This window comes from Tinamus guttatus, unplaced genomic scaffold, assembly GCF_059628265.1.
Source record: "Tinamus guttatus ecotype Peru unplaced genomic scaffold, ASM5962826v1 Tinamus_guttatus_pri_ptg000119l, whole genome shotgun sequence".
Lineage (NCBI taxonomy): Eukaryota > Metazoa > Chordata > Aves > Tinamiformes > Tinamidae > Tinamus > Tinamus guttatus.
The window spans coordinates 1,781,339-1,802,516 of NW_028288653.1; the positions used below are offsets into that span (position 1 = coordinate 1,781,339).

Genomic DNA, 21,178 nt, shown 5'->3' on the forward strand with positions numbered 1-21,178 from the left:
ACAGATATGCTTGGGTGACAAAAATAATTTAGAAAATCCTCTAGCTTCAACCCAACTCCAGCCTTAGCTCCATCCCCATGCCTCAGCATGACATCCTTCATTTGCACTTGTTTGGTGAGTCAGATATGTATTATCCTTTTATTTGGAGCATTATTTTGAAACCAGGATCCATCATAAAGTCTGAATGAAGTACTAAGGTAAGTTTTTCTTACTGAGCATCATGGCTCTTTAAGTGCCATGTACATAGTATAAAGGCTAATGTTGTTTCAGGCTTCCATTCCAGTCCTAGTTATAGCCTATAGGAGGTGGGAAAGTGGAAATAAAGATGTACGAGAAGAGACTCCCAGTCTGGAAAGGTCTGGCCTAAGAGAACTGGTTACACACTTTTAACGTGAGTTAGGCTTTGGCAATCAACTCAAAAAGTCTTAGTAGGAAATGCTGCTGAAACTGAAGTCAAAAGGAATTTTGTAAGAGCCGGAGTTTCACCCTGCCTATTTATTTCCATCTGAAGAAAGTCAAATAAACAGTCTCTTGTCAAAAGCTTAAGTGCACATTTTGCCTTCCTGCCTCTGCTTGTCCTGTTATGCTCCACACCCACGCATACATGCAGTGACTGACCGTATGTGAATTATTGGACTGTGGAGTTGCTCAAATGCGATGAATGTTTCCCATAACAAACTCCTGAAATTAAGAAAATCCATCAACTCTCCAACACTTTGCTTGGTACCTCTCTGTAGAGGCAAAAAAGAAAAAAAGCAGTCAGAATTCTGAATGCTGTTCAGAGTCTACAACAACATATGTTGTATTTTTTAAGATACAATATATAACTCTTAATGAGCTGACTACTCATTTTTGGATGTACTTATGCCTTTATTTGGAAAAAAAGGAACCAGAGTCTTTCGAGCATTCTGCTAAGTTTCAGTGAGATCTGGACTGCTGACCAGACATTTTTAAAATCTTTAAGATATGAAGGTAGGTTACTATTTCTTACCATAAATAATGCTTTTTAAAGATTAGTTCACATGTGGAATGGTTTCAGGATTGTAAGTGAACTAAACATTGTTTCATAATCTGCTATGTGCCAAACAACAAAATATTTCCCCTCAAATTCATTTCTGCTACATAACATTAGTGTATAACGTACCAAGGAAGTAAATGGAAAACATCCAGACAGACTAATTTTCATGATAACTTACAAGAACAGCAGTAGAGACAAGGAATTAAAAAAAAAAGATTTTTGAATATAAGATTAGAAATGACTAAAATTAAATAAGAATTAATAATGAAAAATGACCAAATTTAATAAACTATTTAGCTAAGGTTTAGAGGTGCTTTGAACTAATACCAAAGTGAGCTTCAAGTCATTTTAAAAAGCTCCCACAGATCTGCAAACCTACTGCTTATTAACCCCAAGCTAACAAGGACTAAGAGGACTGGAACATTAAACATATCAAACAACACTAAGGGGAAATACAATTTCTAGGCAAGGTCACACTACCTGAGACACAGTACTTCCTTGCAAATGTCTCTTTCCAGAAAGGGCAAACATAACTTCCCTTCTGCAAGGTCTGTAGCTTGTTATTCTCTGTGATGATTCACTCCGTACAATAACAGTCCCATTTCAAAAACAAAACCTGTGCAATTTTAAAACAAGTAGATATTTCCATTCAGGGCACAATAAATTCAAGTTGACAAGCTCCTTGATCCATTGGAGACCTAAATAGTTGTTCTATCTGATAATCTCCCCAGTTGCCTATCCTTCTGTTTGGTTACCAATACCATACCTCTGAATCCTTAAAAAGTCCTTCACATAGGTCTGTGCTATATGACAGTTCCTTGCTGAAGTCAAAAGCAGGTAATTAAAAAAAAAAAAAAAAGTCACTGGAACTATTTAGTCCTGGCAGAGTTTCAAGCCTTAGGCTTCCAAACAGTACAGCTTGGGAAGTGGTGATAAGGCTCAGGCAGTAAATAGATGCTGAACAAATGTCTCGGGAATGGCAACATTAAGTGACAACTCAAGCTAACTCACCACAATGAGATTATTTTATCTCTCCGTACTGCGAAAAATAATACGTCACTGCTGTTCTGAGTAAGTGACAGAATGAGGTGCTGCAGTCCCATGCAACAGCAAGTAGCTCAGAACAAAAACAAAACAGAAGAATGCTGCATAGGATACAGTCTTTGCGTGGGTTTCTTCTACTTCTCACAAAGTATTTCTGAGTATTTTGAGTGTTTACAGAGATGTAGTCACACTACAAAACAAGCTCTGTGGTGATTACAAAATGTGTTTTGGTATGACGTAAAAACAGTATAAAGAAAGGCAGTTAACTTACTTGAAGGACACGGAACAGAACTAGCTTTATGGTATCTTCAAACACGTTCACGACTTCACGATGCGTAATGAGCACGTTTCCAAGAAGGTGATAGCCCAGTCTCATGGCACACGCTGGGTGCGAGAGGGAACTGCTGCAGGATCTCTGCATATCGATGCAGTCAGAGCTGCATTTAGACCTTATCTCCTGGTACAGTTCTCCTGTTAATAGCTCAGCTCCAAAGACAGTGTTAGCTCTTCCATCAGCTTTTAAGAATGAATCACTGCTGGCCAGAATAGCATTTAACCAGTGTTCACATATTTGTTGGGTCATTCTTCTACTTTGTGAGAACTGGTGCTGGTACTAATCACTACTGTGAGAACTGGTACTGGCTAAAAACGCCTACAAGGTATCCCTGCACATAGAATTTTCTTGCTTTTCCCAGGAAATTCTTACTACTGTCTCTTCATAGTTGCTTGGAAGAACCCTGTGTTGAAATCTCCATTCAAAATTGTCTGAAAAAGCCTGGTAACACTATATGTAAGTTAGAATAGAATGTTTTTCATCAACACAATGAAAAATATATTATTTAATACTTTTAAAACCTTGAAGTAGAGCAAGCATGTTGAGTTTAGCCAGCCAAGATTAATTCTGTGTTCTTCCTGGCATTGGAGAGTCCTCACCGAGGCTTTTCAATACACTCGCTAAGACGACAAGCTATATCTTTTTCTCAAGAAAACCAGGCATCATAACCTAGCTATGCAGCAGCTACCTGCGTGATATGGATATGTTTGGGAAAAACACTTAAGTTGTCAGAATGATTTGATACAAACAACTCGGCAGTCTTGGCTGCATTAAGTTGGCAGACATGCTTTCAAAATCACAAGTCCTTCTTCAAACCTGAGAGACGCCTGACACCCTGAACTATGATACCTATATTTCTGATCAAGTAAAAAGCTTTCTACCGTTTAGCATGAGTTGAGCTTCAACTCAATTTCAGGAGAATATTGAGTATTCTCCTGAGAATACTCAAGAGAAATGTTCTTTGGATGGGAAAACACTGCTGACCTGAAAAACTGCATTAATAAATGCTTTATTACATAGGACATGGCTGTGCAAGTGCCTTTTTGTTCAAAATGCTTGTTAGATATGTTACAGAAGAATAGTGCACACTGCTATAACTAAACTAACTTCATTTGATGTCTTTCTGTATTCCCTTGGTACAAAGCTAGTAGCAATTGAAAAACTCCTTTATGCAGTCATGATCAAAATACAGGTGCCACTTACTGATACATTGAAAACATATGTCACTCTTGAATGCTAATAATTTGAGTTCATATCAAAGGTATTCAATCTTTGTAATCTTTGTATTTCCAGTTGCAGTTCATGCTTTCCTTTATGTGCTATCTCTATTCATCAAAGCAAGATCCTTCCACAGACACAAAACTATCATATGCTCATAAAATCTAATGCTAGGGTAGCAAACCTCTACTTCAGAGTGAAAGTTTTAGACCTGAGTGTTTATCTCCTGGTGCAGTCCTTGTCTTAATAGCTCTGTTAAAGCCAGTGCTGGCACATTCCTAGTTCAGACTGAAAGCTTTTGCAGAATCTAAGTGTGTATGATGCTCTGAAGGCACGAGCTATCTTGATTATATCATTTCAGCCAACTGCTGAAAGAATAAGCAGGTGAATGCTGTAAAGTTTGCTCTATAAAAAAAAAATCCAAATTAAGAACAAGCTGTTTATATATAGATATATATATATATGCAGACAAAATCTGCGTCAGAGGAAGCTAGTCTAGTCTCTGTTTACTTTGTTTTGTCTGCATCAGCATTCAGAACTTTACAGTACACTCATCTAGTTAAGTCCCCTACCAACTCACAGAATATGGTAACCCAGATGTTAATCACCATTTAAAACAAAACTGTATTCTTTATCATTTTGCCCACTGCACTGTCTCCAAAATCCTTTTTATAAACTTGACCTGCATTTCTAAAAGCAATGGGTGAATGTACAGTTCATTATGAAAAAGTTACCTCAGAGGGCACTAGTGTTTTAGAAGTCCACCTATGGGATTTTGTTGCGATTTCAAAAAAATAAGTATCAATCACCAACTGTCCAAACACATAAGGCAGATGTTCCAATTCACTTAAACAGTAGGGCTAAAGGTATCTCCAATCTTCTAAGTGATCTTGGAGAAGAAAACCGTTTAATAGAGATTAGCTTGCCCCCTGTGATATTTCTGTTCCAGCCTTTCTCACTGGTTCTGACATCCACTCTCAAGTGGAGGGAGGGAAGAAATTCTTTTATATTTTCTTCCACCTTCACCTTTTGCAACCAAGACCTCTATGCATGCAGGTCTGCAGGCACTGGACAAGGTTTCTTGAAGCCACCCATGTTTCCACCGCTGGATCTTTACATTTATTCTTTAAATTCTTCTTATGGGAAGGTTACTGGCAAGTGATTACATAGCAAATTCAGCTATCGTTTCTTCCCAAGGTACTCCAGTTCTAAATTAAGATTAGAGCACAGGGTCAAGGCTATGCTGATAAGGGAAGGCTGAACATTTCTTTCTAGAGATAAACAAAAGGTGAGAGCCAATGTTGACTGTCACAGGTCTCACTCTTCCTTAGGGTCACTGAAATAAGCACAGTATCGCCCTACACGTGAGATCTTATGGACAGGGCAAGTGGGGCGCTGCATGCTCACTATTCGGACTACCCTGCTGAGAACTAGGACAGAACTGAACCGAACCACATGTGTTGGGAATATTTGGCAGGAAAGCTCCAAGAGATCGGAAAGAGGCTGTTTCTGCAGTCACCAAACTTCAAGCCTGGCCCCAAAGGAGTTAAAAATAAAAAATAAAAAAATCTGGTACTTAAGAGTTTTACTTACAAACATGCTCTGTTTGAAGCTGCTGGACCTCCAACTAATTCACATCTAGCCTTAAAAACTACGCCACCACATCAGTTTCATCTGTCAGCAGATTTCCACAATGATGTTCCCTGTTCCCAGATGTGTAATGACAGGTATCTGTGGTACTCCTTATAGCGCCAGATGTTTTATGATCTCCACTAAGCAGTTATCACACCATTTGGAAGAGAGTCTGAGGGCTTTCAGTATAAAACTCCCTCCTTTGGAATCTGTGATGCTTGTCTGCCATCCAGGTCCTCAGCTGATAAGTTTTAGGATAGGCCTGAAGATGAATTCATTTAGTCCAACTTTTAGAGATTTCTTTCTCAAAAATGGCCACCCAAATGTGATGTTTCTGGAGACAGCAACAGCAGTGCTGATTAATGTTGCATACTGTCACTTCAGTCCTTTCTTTAAGCTCTGTCAATAAGCAGATTGCTGCTAGAGATTTTAGTGCCTCAGAAGTCATTAAAATTGAAGCTTAAAGATGAAATATAGCAAGTTGTTGTCTCCATTGTTTATTAGCACAGAAATTCCCAGAAGGGGTGTTAGTAATCACAATCTCAAAACATTTGGCATATTGCTTGCAGCTGCAATCTGGAATAAAGCTGAAGTACTAGCATTTCTGTGGCATGGCCAGTCGAAAGACAGATGAACAGCAAGTTGATTGCTTTTTAGAAAGTACACAGTATATTTTTAACACTCTTGCTTTTCTTTTCTAAGCAAATTTATTGCTGGCAAAAGGTGCTGGAGTGGCCACCTCGGAAACCAAGGCATGAACATGGATCAGCAGTAGTCAGGAAGCGGTATAGTGTCTGTGCCTGCTCATTCCCTGTGCCTTCAAAGGACACTCAACATGTTTCATTTGGTAGGAGCTTAACCAACTGCTTTGAGGCCGGCTACTCATTTTATAAAACTACCACATGTATTATAAAAGCACTGCTTATCTGGGACACAATCCCACCATCTCCTGTAGTAGATAAGTATTTCTGACTCAACTATAGCACAAAACGGGAGAAGTCCTTAATCAGTAACCACTAAGCACTGCTAGCATTTGCTGAAATCTTATCAGCTAGGCAAGAAATGCTCCAATAAGGTAATTATTTGATAATGTGTTTCTCCATTACAGCATTATCTCTTTTGATGGGAAGTGGAAAAAAAATATATCAAGAATGTAAAGCCATCTTTTAATGGACAAAGAAATCAGAACAACAAATGGATTATATTTACAGAACTAACTCACTTCAAAGATTTACTGGCATCTCTCTTATTTTTTCTTCCAATACTGTTTTTTCTTTTCCTTTTTGGTTTAAAAACAAACAAACAAAAAACAACATGTTACCTGCTTTGAATTTACCCAGGAAAAGCAAGCAAGAACCCAAGAGAGTACTGCTTTCATCCTATCCAGTCGTTACTCCAGTTCTTATACGCTAACAGTTCCCCAAATCCGACTGAAAAGAGCAATCTCTGCACATGATCATGACAAATTCTACTCCTACGTGCTTGGGATCAGTTTTATTAAACTGGATGCATCTAATATGCCTGTTGTATGTGTATCCACTCTGAAATCTGTGCAACTGGACACATTAGCACTGCTCATCCTGGGCAAACAACAAATCCATAATATAAATACATCAGATGTCTCCACAAAGCCCTTGTGAAGCATAATACATGCAGTTAAACACACAAAAAAGACCTGGATGTTTCTACTTGAGAATCTGCTCCCCACAAAGGGAATAACTTATTCTGCATGATGTCAGTCTAATGATGACAACCATGAGAGCATAACATCAATTCAGGCCCTGGAAAAGTATGCCTGAAATTTTGTAACATGGCCTACATCTCTTCTGACTCTTCAGTAGACGGACAGGATAGAAGGAAGAGATGCCATCAAAAGCCTACAGTAAACACTTCTAAGTGTTTTCCGTGGCGATGCTCAACAAGTAATTTGACTGAACGTAGAATTAGGAAGCACGGTGAGTACCATGCACTGGTGATATTAATACGTAATTCCTTTCTAAACTAATGCACACACACAAAGCAAGCCCAAATCCTTTCCTAAATAAGTTTATTTCCCCTTTTCAGCATTAACACTTGGAAGCGAACCTGTTCAAAATGCATTACTAGCCCTGCTTCCCCGTGCCTGGTGCTTAGTAAGGAGCTGCCATCATTTAAGCAGAAGACACTTGTAGATGTTTTTGTCTTAATGTGTGGTAAATCCTATGGCCCAAAGAGTGTGGTGCCCACACAGACATGGAAGAGGAGATCTGGAGGATCTCTTCACCAGTCATTGAGTTAAAGCAAAAACCATACCCAAGTTAACAGCTTCAAATAGGCATATCCACTGGGCAAACAAAGAACATTGGTTGGGAAATTAGTCTTAATTCTTGGATAGTCCACTGAGAATTTGCTAATGCCAACACAGAGTTTAAGTAGTAGAAACCAAGTAGAAAAACTCTGGTGTGGCAATGGGGAAAGAGGATCTGTAGCTTTCCCAGATTTCATAAGATTTGCTAGTAGCTACAGTGTAATACATATTAGAACTGAGAAACTTCTCTTGAGAAATACTCCCATGCTACAGGGAGATAGCGGATCTCAGCAAAGATGCCTCACCCCTCGGTTTTGATGGAGTTTTAACAAAATGCTTTAGGATTCCGTCTTCATCACTTCAAAGCGAGGCACACACTTAGAAGTGAGAGAATTTGAAGGCTGGAAGCTTAAGCAGGATTTCAATTATTTTGCCCTCTCTCAGAGAAGCTCCCCAAGTAAAAGCTCATTCCCACACTAACCGTCAAATACTGTCAGTCACTAATATTTTTTTTTCTTTCTTTCCCTCCTCCCTCCCAAAATGTTGTCCTTCATTTTGACCGCTAAATCAAAGACAGGGATTAAAATGACTCATTACGAAATTGAAACTGAATTTGAGACACAGCAAAGACATAGGGTTTCTGAATTAATCATAGAAACGCTCCCTCTTAGGATAATTTAAACATCAAGCTTTTTGTAATTACTAAGAATACTGAAAATTGCCTAGAAGTTGCTGCAGCTCATGCAATATAGATCTTTAATGGGAAAAAATTGATGGAGTAGGTATCCACTATTTCAAGAGCACTGGTCCAGAGGAGTCCACTCATTAGCTGCTGGAACTATTGACTTGACCAGATACAAATCATCATCCAGTTAAAAAAAAAAAAAAATCAGTTTGTATTCTTCCTTTTTCATGGTGTTTCATTCCGCAGGAACTTCTGGATACTCATCTGAAGGGCAAAGTGCTACAATCCAGGAGCAGTGAGTATCAGCAAGATCCCAAATGTTACTCCTTTGAACTTATTTCTTGAGCTTTCCTTTAGAGGGAAAAAAAAATCTGACAGGCAGCAGCAGACTCTGTGCTTGTCTGTAATGTGTGTAAATAGGAGAGCTGTGGCATAGAGAGGTTAAAGACTAATGCTTGTTTTCTTTCAGTTGAAGACTAATGCTTGTTTTCTTTCAGTTGTGGCTAAGAAAAATTTTCATACAGTCAGAAGAGAGGGATGAGGAGGACAAAAAGGAATGGGAAATGGTGCTTGGGGAAAGAAGGACAGGAGATGAACATGTTAACAAGGAGAAATATTTTGGAGGATGTTGATTTCCAGGAAAGAAAAGCAAAAATATTTTTCAGATACTAATGCACTAATGTTCACTACTGTGAACATAAAGAAATTAATAAAAAAAAAGTGCAAATAAGAGATAAGCAAAGGACAAAAGGAGAAATGCTACAAAGCAAGCTCTACCTTTGCTATGAAGCCAGGCTCCATCAAAAGGATGCCCCAATTAGTGGTGTAAGCCCTTATCACTCACCCAAGCTGGGGAAGCGAAGCCTCCATTTATCTGGAGATGGACTGTATCAGTAGCAACCTGCCTAGCTCCCTCCCTCTCATCCTACCAGCATGAGCACCAACACAAATGTCATTTTCACAAAGGAGTTTTCATTGGGTTGCCTTCAGCAAATCTAAGTTAATTTGTTTCTCAGGGTCAAACACAAAAAATAATCAGTGGTATTTTACAGGAGGATCATGTGTAATAAGTAATAATATAGGACTTAACTGAATTCTTCATTAAGTTTTATTATCCTTTTTGTATGAATTATGTGTAAACCACGGAAGAAAAGCTCCCTCTTACACCTCCTCACCACACTGCAACCTAATTCTCCAAACAAGCCTCAGTAAGGCAGCTGAGATCAGCTAAAATGGTAATGAGCCATCTAAAAACAGAATTATACTCCACATATGTAAAGAAGGAAAACTACAAAACCCAAGAATAAAGCATGACTCTTGCAAGACTCTTAGATTTTCCTAAAAATTAGTCACCATGAAGAGCATTAGACGCCTTTAGAAGAAGTTAAACTGACCCAACGAAAAGAAGTTTACTCTTTCCTCTATGCAGCTTTACAGTTTCATATACACACTATTTTATTTGGTTCTACCTGATAGAAACAGAAGTGATAAAACAACAGAAGGGCAATGGTGCATCTTAGAAAGCCTAGAAAAAGAACAGAGAGGAGTACTGTGCCCTCCCCAAGATTTTGTCAGGACAACTTGACAGAAACTCAGATTTTTTTTTTCTTTGTTTGTTTTTTGGGGTTTTTTTCTCTCTTAAAGAATAGCATCTGTACTCCTACACCTCCCAAAGTCTATTCTGGTTTGAGCATTCGATACTAAACAGTGTTTGATACCAGTTTGTCTTTATCAAAGTCCATTATTTTGGAACACAAGTTCCATTCTCAGTCTATGAAAAAAACATAAATCTTGTAAATCTAGGACAGGGATTGTAAATAACATCTTACAAATTGGTACGAACAGTAGACTAGTTTCTTCTCAGTCATTATAAAAATGGCATATATATATTCCGAGAGTCCAGCAAAATGTGACCCAAAATCTTGGAGCACATCTGTAGATTGGCTGCAAAACCTGAATCCAGATGATACTATAATGATCTGTTGAAAACAAGTGTGTCATATACGGACAGAGGAGCACTGTAAATGCTTAAGTGTTTTGTCAGTTTTGCTGAAACCGTAGTAAACCTTAGGGCTGAATTTCACCTACACATTAACTATAAAAAAAACTATATTGAGGTTCAAGACACCTGTTGTCATAGTATTTTCCAAGCTACTGGAGTACATTCCTTTGTATGTAAATGTGCTATTGTTAAAGCAAATTCTGCACAACCAAAACCATCTTTTATATTTTAATCAACTGAAAAAAATATGCTTGTTCAATACTTCAAAAGCCATTAATCACTGGAAGCTTGCATATTATTGATAATTATTCAGCTCATGTAATGTAAGATATGGAAGAAATAAATTTTACTAAAATAATAGCAATGCATATCAGCAAGAAATATTGTGTCACTATTAAAAATAATTCTGAAACATGATTAAACTCATTCTTTCTCTAAATAAAAGACATATGACCCATTATTCATGTCAGGCCTTCAAAAATAATTAGTTATTAAGGAAGGCTGCTTTGTTTTGTGCAGGAAAATCAAACTGTTTCGAGAGCAGGTCAAAAAAGGCACATATATGTACAAAATCTGATCTCACTACCCCTTCCAACTCTCATAAAGAAAGATAAACAAGAAAAAGAATAGAAAGCATGAAGGCAGGCAAGAACTTCAGTCATATCTGAAGTTTTCCTGTTACAGAAAGTGTTAGGGTAACAAAAGCTAGGATTTTCCAGAAGGTAGGTTTCCTCCTTTCTTTCCAATATGGAGATCCCTACACACAGCCAACTCATATAAATTTCTTCTAGTATTAAAACACAAACTCCATAGATATTTGTTAACTGATTTACAACCTTTTTTTCCAGAGCTGTGTAATACTGCCAGTTTTGTTTGCACTTATATTAGAAGATCATTCAGTGAATGCACTCAGAAGCACTCAGTTGCAAAGCACTCAAAGCTAGGAAATGCCACGTTAAAGTTGCCAATGCTGCTTTAATTTGGCCCCATCATGCACAAATAATGTTATGAAATTTACTTTCATTTTCCATTTTTTCTCAAAGCACATGCGATTTTTCAGTGCACTGAATACACAGAACTCAGTGAATCAATAACTTCTTAAACTGAAGTATCCGTTGAATTCAACTCAAGATCATGTTTTACACAAAACTTCTGGACCATGTGCATATAACTGATTAGGCTATCAACCTTCAATGCATCCTATATTGCTGGAGTTGCTCAGACACTACATATAAAGAAAAAAAAATAGAACTAAGCAGTATTATAATTACTTGCTGAGCTTAAGCAATTAAGGGTATTTTTATTATTTGTAATTAAGATAACTTTGCAAGGTCAATAGATAAGCTATTGAAATGAAATGGCATCAGAGAAAGTACTATAGAACTAAACACACTATCAACTTATGGATATAAGCAACCTTGAAGATAATTATCAGGTAAAATTGAGGAAAATCCATCCTTTTTCTATTTATATATGATAGCACTTTAGCATGTATATGTTTCTTTAATGGCTTTGATTCTTGTACTACCCGCTGAGATGAACACATCACTTACATTTTTAAGGAAGGACATGTTCACATTCAGATTTCTCCCAAGACCACGCAACGAAATAATGAAGTAAAGCACAGAAACAGATGAGGAGGAATAGGGGAAAAGGAGGAGGCAACAGGCTGGAAAGGAACACCTCTGCATCTCAGCTTGCTGTCCGATTAGCTGAGGTATCAACAGAAGCCACATCAACCACAAAATTCTTATGAAAAAATAGCAAGGCTTGCTGTTTGGGCCATGTGGTTTCTATCTGAAGCCTACCTTTTTTAATTAGTGAGTTCTTTTTTAAAGGAATTACATTAGTATTTTGCATGGTCTATTATGATGCTTCTTTTCAGGTCACAGCCATATTTCAAAGGCAGTTTAGTTTGTTTTCTGTTTTGTACCCAAGGTACTGCACTAACAAATAGCTGGAGGAGGTGGAAATGGATGGATAAAATAGCAGAACTCTTATTACTTACCTTTTATATGAAATAAATAATCAGTGAGACATTTGCATCTTAATAGAAAATTAAACAGTAGCATTAACCAACATGCAATTAAACCAGAGTGGTAACATATGCAGTTCTATGTTACTGGCTGAGTAAAAATGTGTTGCTGTGGTTCATATCAGAGAAAAATTTGTGCAGCGTAAGTCCACACAAAGACCATTCACTTCATAAATTTTGAGAAGGTAAACAGGGGCTCAGCGAGTCCTGAGAAGTGCTCAACTAACCGCACCAGCTGCTGAACATAATATGGAAAAGAGGACTGCAAAGGGCTACTTGAAAAGGCTCTTCCCTCTTTCAATTTCCTAGGGAATTGAGGGTGCTGAGTCTCTCAGGGAAAACTGGGCATCTGCAGGATCAGGCACCCGGACGTGCAGTCTTGCAGTGTCTTTCAACAGCGAACCCAGACATGACATAGCTCTCTCAGGAACCAGAAAAGCAAAAGCAACTTAAGACCTCAAAGTTCAAGAGCAATCCAGCTTCCTGGCGAGTTCTCTCTCATAGTGACTACATCTCCAGTTGCTATTTAATAAGCTCTCTACTATTCACTTACCCACAGTGAACTAGATAGGAAAATGATAGATGACCTGAGCTCTGATTAAATATCCCACTTCTCTGGTATTGCCATGATTAATTTACATCACAGTTCAGTGGTTCAGATGCAATTATTAAGTTGGGACTAATGAAATTAGAGTTGCCTAGACAGCTGTGAAACTTCCTAGTTTATACAGAAAATTCTATCAATATATTACAGTTACAAAAGTATTTGAGTCAACTCAGTTAACGTTATGATCAGTGCAAAACTTAGAGTCTGTCATTTCCAGTTACAATTTTAGTTCAGCTCAGAGTCTACTTTGACACTCTTTCTCTTTAGATTTTCTTGCACGTATCTCTTCTTGCTTCCGAAGAGATCTGGACTCGAGGGAAACTGTTTCCTTGTACTACAGGTACAGACAACAGCCGTGGTTCTTCTGCAGAGCTAAGAGCTTCTAGCTGTGCCATACACACTCTTATGTGACTATTAGCAATACTCCCAAAACAGAAAACAGAGAAGATGATGCAAAAGCAAACACTAGACCACTTCAGCTTGGCTGCCAGTCACCCTCCGGAGCTTGCTAATATAAAAACCACAGAGATCACTTTGAAAAATGGAACAAAGAAAGAAGAGAAAACTCTACAGTGGATGGATGAGGGAAATGAAGGTCAACAATCTCGCAAAATAAAGTGTAAAATATGCATAAATTGATTACTTTGTGTATATTTTATACTCAACAGGGAGATGCAATTTTTAAAAAGCCTTTAAATGAACCGTCGTGCTGTCACATGGAGGTGCACTAGCACCTGGCAGGTCTGCATCCAATGGCAGTCCGGGCAGCCTCCCTTTCAGGGTTTACCTCCAGCACACAGTAGTGGCAAATGCAACTCAGAAGATCACTAGCCAAGTGATTAGCCCTCCGGGCATGCAAAGCGCACAGGTCCCAGGCACAACCACCACCGTGCACAGCCCTCCTGGCTGCCCGCCAGCACCTGCAGAGCCAGGTCGTCATTCCCAGCTGCTCCGTGACTGCTCTGCACAGGTTCCTGGAGGGCTCTCTTGCCCACGCAGAGCTCATGCTGGTTGTTTCACAACACACGGCCACAGGGGAGGTCTGCCCAGCGGCCATGCGCACCGATCCCATCGGCCAAACAGCAGGAGCAGATAGACACAAAGCACAGACCAAGCGTGCAGGGATTAAACAGAAATGTCCAGAATTTCTGAGACATCTAAAGTTCGGTAGGAAGTTGATACAGCTGTTTACTGGGCTTGCAGAAACTTTTGACATCAAGTCTCTTCCATCGCTTCTCAAAGCTCTCCCATAGGAAAGAAATGCTAAGCACAACCCTGCCTGCTTGACAGTGCGTGCAGAAAAAAACACCCAAACAAGACACAGTATTGAGACTTGGTAAACAGTGCAGGACGCACAGGCATAGCAAACTTGCATCCTGGAAATCATTTTAGCCCCAAAACAGATTTTCTTGCAGCAACTCAACAGCTCTGACCACAGACATTGTCACAGTTAATTAGCAGTCAAGGTGAAAGCAAGTGAAACAAGGAAAAAAGTTAGAGCTACAGAGTTACAGTGTAGGCACCAGGCTTAGGAACAAAACCAAAAATATAGATTTACCTTCACCCTGTTCCAGTGTCTCAAACTATTCAATGCCTTCCTGCACAGTTCAAGCTGGAAATCTCCAAATCAGCATTTTCCACTGAATTGTCAAAGCTCAGGCACCTCTCATCGGTGCCACCATAGTTCAGCCTCTGTGGCTGTGAGACTCAAGCACATGCATAGCCTGGCCAGCCAGCACTGTGCTGGGGGGGATCATCTGCAGCATCAGGTGACTGTGCAACCTTAGCCCATCACATCACCGGGTTGGCTTATCTGCCAGCTCCATCATCACACAACATGCAAGGGCACATTCAGAAGGGCCACAGGGTTTCATCTTTAGGAAACACTTTGCAAGAGTCTCCAACTCAGTTCATGTCAACAGGAGTCAACGCTTTTTCTACAGCATGCAATAAAAGTTATAACCAGTAGATCTTGCAGAAGGAAAAGTGATGTTTATTAGGGTTTGACCTTCAAAGACAAATATTTCTGTCCTTACTCAGGGAGCACTGTCACTAACATCAGTGGGAACTTGGAGCGCAATGCAGGACAGACCTTCAAACAGGGCAACAATCAGCAGAATGGCATTTCCCAGTGAACATCATCAGTTCCGTAACAGGAAAATCCTCCTTCAAACCCCCTAACAAAGAGAGACAGGCGACTCACAAATAACTTCCAGTCCTCCGTGATTTACTCTTACCTCTGTGATGTTTTCTTGTATTTTCTCCTGCAGGAAAAGAACAAAACACAACTGAGATAAGAAGGCTCTAGCGGTGAGGACAAGAAAATGAGAAGGGCAGAAATCAAGAGTGATTAGGTGAAGTCTAACACATAGTGACTTGTGCCATGAGACCATCACAGATCTGACACTGCCAGTCCCTACTGCTAAACTTAGTGATTGCTAGTACTGCCTTGAGCAGGAAAAAGAATACGTTTGCCCGTGTGCACCTTAAGAAACTGTATATTTTACCTTTTTCATATAACACAGGGTAGATGGTTAAAAAAGGATAAGCTAATACTCTTAATGACTTTTTCCAGGAAGGCAGGAACCTGCTTCTAGAGCTGAGATGTAGGGCTTTATGTCCCCTAAGCCTAACATTCATAGATGGTTCACATTTTTCAGTTACATGGGTAAAATCATTGGAACATGTGTGCTGCTAAAAACTTATGCTTTTTTATCTCTTATGCTACTGCATATGGAAAATTGTGGCTAAGTCAGATAGATCCAAAACATCCAGAGGAGCAGTCTTGCCTGACACCAAGAGATAAAAATAAGAAAAAAAAAAAATGGCCAAGAGGACTGAAGGGCAAGTTTGTTCTTAATATGAAGCCTGAATAACATATCCTGGCAGTCAATACTTAATCCAATATTACATTTATAAATTGTCCTTGTGTTTGAACCAGTTTCTGCATACAAACCGTCTGAGAATCGTAAGAAGATACTAACTTTAAAAAGAGCCAAAAAATTTTCATTGACATCTTATTGTGTCAAGAATTGCTTATTTAAATTTGGGCAACCGCAGCTGAGTAAAACAGCAGCCCTCATAGTGGCATCAAGATTTCAGCTTACTGACATTCCTGATGCTGACAAATACAAATGGAAGCCCACATGGACATACCCAATTCTTAGGGAATTTTTCAGTTCAGTAACAAAAGAGTGAAGAGTAGAAATTTACAGAGAATTAAACTTGAAAGTTCGGGCAAAAAAAGAGAAAATTCATAGGTTTTCTTGCAAATAGAAAAAAAGGTGGGGGAAGGGGGAGAGGAAAAAAAAAAAAAAAAAAGAAAAACGATCAAAAAAAAAAAAAACCTTACTACCGCCTCACCTTAATCCACATTGACAAAAGATATTTTATGGACAAGAAATCAAAGTTTTTTGCATTAAAAATTTTATTTTTTCTATTATATATAAATGTAGCATGACTGTTTAAAAATCAGATGAACTTATTAGGAGTTAGTTTCCCCGCCCCCAAAAAGGGGGTTGAGAGTTTTAATAGTTAGAACAATTTTTCTTTATTGGTCAAAGAAGAAATTTCAGTAACTTCCATATGATTTTGAGAAGTGTTTCCTTTTCAACAAAGCTTCGCATTCCAGTAAAAATATATTTCATAAACTTCTGATCAGCTCAATTTTTATTAAATATTCTGAAGAAGTGATCCAGCCTTAGGCAACGCTTGCACTTTAGTAATAACATCACTTTTTTTGAGCACTTACACCTTTAACACTCTTTAATCAAGAATATTTTACTGCCTTAGAAAGCAGAATTACCACACATGACAGTAGCAGGAAAGGACACTTGCCTCACCATAGGAGTTTTAAGAAAAATATATACATTTTATTATTGCTGTTTAACATTGTTTCCACACCTGCATTCCAATTACAGTGAATAATATGTATACAAAGTTAGCAATTGTGCCTGTATCCATCAAATTCGTATATCATAGCTGAAGAAGCATGTTTATAGACTCAATATCATGCTTCATATATAAGCTCAAAAAAAAAAATCTAGCAGCTGCATCCATACTGCCTTTTAATGCTAGCAAGGAATTTACTGATTTCCTGTACTTGCAGCAATTTAAAAGCAAAGTCTGACAACACTACTCACCAACACTGCAAAAAGGTGTTGCTAACACAAAGCTCTTTTCAAGCCTAGGCTTTAATTTGCTTTCAGGGAAGCAAACAGGGACATCTACCTGTTTTAAGCCTGAACACCAACAGCTGCACCTGCCTCCAATTGAATGAGATTGTTGCAAACAGGGACACTGGAAGCTGCCTCTTTTAAAGTCCTGACCAGAAGTAATGCTTGGCTATAGTCAGAAGTGTTATGTGAGTTGACAAGAGGATGTGGGTTTGTAGCAAACAGATGGGGTTAGTAAATAACAGTTCTCTGTGCAGTTATTTTATTTTCCTAAGATTCTGTGGAGAGATTTTTTGGAAAAGGTGGAGGGCAAGCTATCCTGGTTTTCCTGCCCCAGGAGAAGTCTGTGGAGGGAGGATGGATTGCTAAATTGGTTTTAGTCCAGGAATAAGCCTAAAAGCAGGCAGTTCTCTTGGTTAAGCTCAAGGAAATATTCTTTTCTAACAACAATACCAAGCTGGTAGAGGGAAGGAATGATAGCAAGTCAATGAGGGTAGTGTTACACTTCTCCTTCTTACGGGCTTCCCTTGCTGAGGTCTGCAAGAGGCTTATGGATACTGCCAGATCTGCGTAAGTAAAGGCAATTTCTTCCCCTGCAGTACACATGTCATGTGGGAACTAGCATCCATTCAACTTGTGCTACCTGTTACGAAGTGTATTACTCATTGGACTACATTTAACTTCCATTAAAAATAAATTAGAAGCTAGGCTTTTTTTTCATGCTGAATAGAATTAACAGGTGAGTCACACTAGGTAGGCCCCATTATTGCTAGTGTAAACTAGAAATAACTCCACTGAAGTCCATGCAATTACACCCACACCAGTGTAGTATGAAGTCAGAATTGGTTGCGGTAAATGATGGCTGATTTGGAGCCCAATGAAAATAACCCTAGTAAATGCTTTTAAAGTGTATAGTTAGTAATAAGGAAAGACAAGGTTGTAAGACATCACTTCTGAATCAAATGGGACAACATCAATAAGATAGTTAAGCTGTCTATTCCTGCCAAAAATTAGGATCTATACCAACAAGGTGTAGCTAACTAAACTCAGATGAGCGCCCAACTCCCACGGAAATAAACAGACATGTGGAATCTCTTACTGCATTTTGATGTCTTGCAGTTCATTTAAGAGCCAAGTATCTCTTCCCACTTACCTCTAAGATTAAATTCTGAAGTGTCATTACGAAAATCGCTTTTTTTTTCCTAGCATTTCCCCTTTGGACCACTTTTCAGACAGTTAGTTCCTTAGGGTTTTATCTAAATGTGGTTTTGTACATAAATTCGTCACAATGGGGTATAACTGGAACCCAAGTAACACTAGTTCTACCTTGTACCAAAAAACTCATGTACTTTTAGTGTATCTAGAAGCGTGAGGATGAGAATTTGTTAGAAACCCCAAAGAGTGTGCTTGAATCCTGAAACTATCTTTTCAGGCATTACTCCACTGAGAGAAGGTGAGTGAATCAAAGTGACTGAGTAGGTATGGAAAGGAGTGAGGGTGGAAGAGTTGGGAGAATTAAGCAACTCTGCCAACTCTTCTGTTTTTGCTCTATAATTGCACAACTCAGAATATCAACTAGCTAAATGAATTGCTCTTTCACTCCTACACAGCCTCCAAAGAATTATCTAAACCACTTAAAGTTTTTGCTCAGATTAGTGACTTGGTTAAAACAGTGTTATTCCATATTTATTCCCCAGGGCTTCACATTAATGACATCTCCTTAGTGTAGAGTAAAACTGTGGGTGCTGACAAAGTCATAGTAGACTTCTTGCCTAATTTAATCCTGGGAAACTTACAGTGAAATCTGAGTTATGAAATCTGTGTTATGATCTGCTTACACATCTCTACTAGAGACTAATGGGCATTACCTGTCCCCATCCATACTTTACAGTGAGACAGAGCAGCATTTGATCACTGACTCACAGACCGCTGCTTGGAAGTTGAGGTAGATGCAGGCCAAGTGCAGGTGACCCTTTTTGGTGAGTTAGTATTCCTTACTGGAGAAGCATCAAGTGGCCAGAGGCATGCCCTTAGCTTGTTGCAGTGGCCAACAGCTCAAGCCATTTTCTGGCTGAAGGTCAGATTCAGCACTCAGTGGTTTAAGTGAGCCCGCTTTGTTTGGCTTGGCCACTCTAATCGGTTCGGAGGGCTCACACGGTTAATGCAGCTCAGCCAGCCAGGTCAAGTGCTGGAAACTCAGTGGCCCAGGATCTTCAGTGTGTACCATGGACAAGCCTCAATGTAATGCAGTGGCTGGCATCCCAGCAGCTCTACGCTTAGGAAAAGAAGGCAAAAGCAGTTCCGGGCACTGAGAGGCAAGCTAAAGCAAACACGCTATGGCAATTTAAGAAGATATTGCCCCTGGCTGTCTTGTGCACAGACCCTGCCATTGGCCAGCACCCTTGCAGCCCAACTGAGTGGTGCGTGTGTGTCCCTAAGCACTCGCCACTCCAGTGCAAAGGTCAGAGTTTGGACATAAACTGCCAGCGACGGTGGCTTTCGGCACAGTGTTGCACTGCTGCAGCTGTGCATGCTCTTTATTGCCCACAAAAGGAGTTACAGGGGTGTTAACTTCTCCAAAGGGTGCAGGGAGCCTCACTAGAGCTTGCTGCCAGGACCCTGATTTTCATCACTGACATCTGCAGAGCTGATAGGGAGCTGGTGGCAAGCAGAGAAAGGAAAGCTGTTTGTGCAGCAGCATTTTACAAAGCTACTTCTTCAGGGGAAGCACAAACTTTCAGGAAAATGAAATTGCACACGCAAAAAATTACAAGGAATTAATCTCCCTCTGAGGAGGAGGAACTTGTCCTCTTCTATATTTAGAAGCTTTATATTTAGCATGTTCAAGACACGAGTGGGAGTTTGATGCTTACTTTGTCAATGGAGTGGCTGCATTAACAAAAGCACCCAACAAAAAGCACCCTGTGAGCATCCCATCATGTTTTTAGCTTGGGCAAGCCAGGCACAGAGCCAAAGCAAAATGACCATGTTGGTCATTCACCGCATAACACAAAAATTCTGACAGTCTTTTTCTTTTTCCTTTTCCTGACAGAGCTAGACTTTGCAGATTAGAGTATGTGTTATGATAACATTGCTATAAGCTTATTTCATATTTTAGCAAAACACAGAGATAAGTAATGAAAATTGGTAAAAAGAAACAAGAGCCTCTCTACAGGTCAAATCTACAAGGTTCTTCCTGCTCTTCTGCTACTTGTTGGTGAATCAACAATTCTACCTGATATGACTGCCCTTCTGGTGTCTTTGGTCCCCAAATCCTTCTAACTTACTGGTGCAGATTCCCCCACGTTTTCTCTGGATGGCCCTGTGCAAGCAGTGGTTTTAAGAGCATTCCGAGCTCCCAAGTGCAGGAGCCCTCCTGGCTCTATCACACTGGCATATCAGTCTAACATGGTTGGGTTCAGTGCATAGTGCTCCAGAGAGAGACCAGGCTCTTCGCATAAAGCTAGTTCTTCAGACTAATGGGATCACTTAAATTGGAAATTCCCTCTCCCAGCAGCTTGGTGTCGTGATTCATACAGAGCATACCAATTAACTGTCATCATCACAGCATTAGTGATGCTTTTACTTTACGTTACCAAAGCCTATACTAATAACCATGCATAAATCAATTTGCACACATCATATCCCACAGCACAGACTATGGGATGGCATCTGACAAGTTTCAAGGTCCTGTGGGAGCACTGGCCAGAACTCAGAAATATATTGAGGCTGCCAGACTTTTGAAGAATAGGATCAACTGCTACTGGGTTTTCACTTGATTAATGGCAACAGGAAGACCGTCTTTCTTGCTTTACTCTCTCTCAGGTTAACAGCAAATAGAATTTCTTGCTTCTTCCACACAGTCTGTTTGCAAAAATACTGTGCAAAATACTGTGCTAAGTTAAAGCAATATAACTGGAAACTAATGATAGCAGGAGAAGAGATTCTAAGAAGTGGGTGAAGAAAGAAGAACAGACTTCAGCAGGTACTTAAGTGTGATGGTTTTTGTGAGATTCCAAAACCAAGAAGACTTGCTTTAAGTTGGACCCTGAACTGCATGGAATGTAGTGAAACCTTGAGATGGTGATGCAGTCATTTCTCTCCTTCTGAGCAGATTATTACAGCTTGTGTGCTCTGAAGC

General features: G+C 39.4%; 1 protein-coding gene across 1 annotated transcript in view; it reads right to left on the reverse strand.

Annotated features, from left to right (window-relative positions):
* The window catches only part of PDE1C (phosphodiesterase 1C), a 170,535-nt gene that overhangs the window by 135,181 nt on the left and 14,176 nt on the right, over nucleotides 1-21,178 (reverse strand). The window contains exon 3 of the mRNA XM_088521371.1: nucleotides 15,100-15,126. Within this exon, the coding sequence (XP_088377497.1) occupies nucleotides 15,100-15,126 (27 nt within the window). The remainder of the gene's footprint in view (nucleotides 1-15,099; nucleotides 15,127-21,178) is intronic.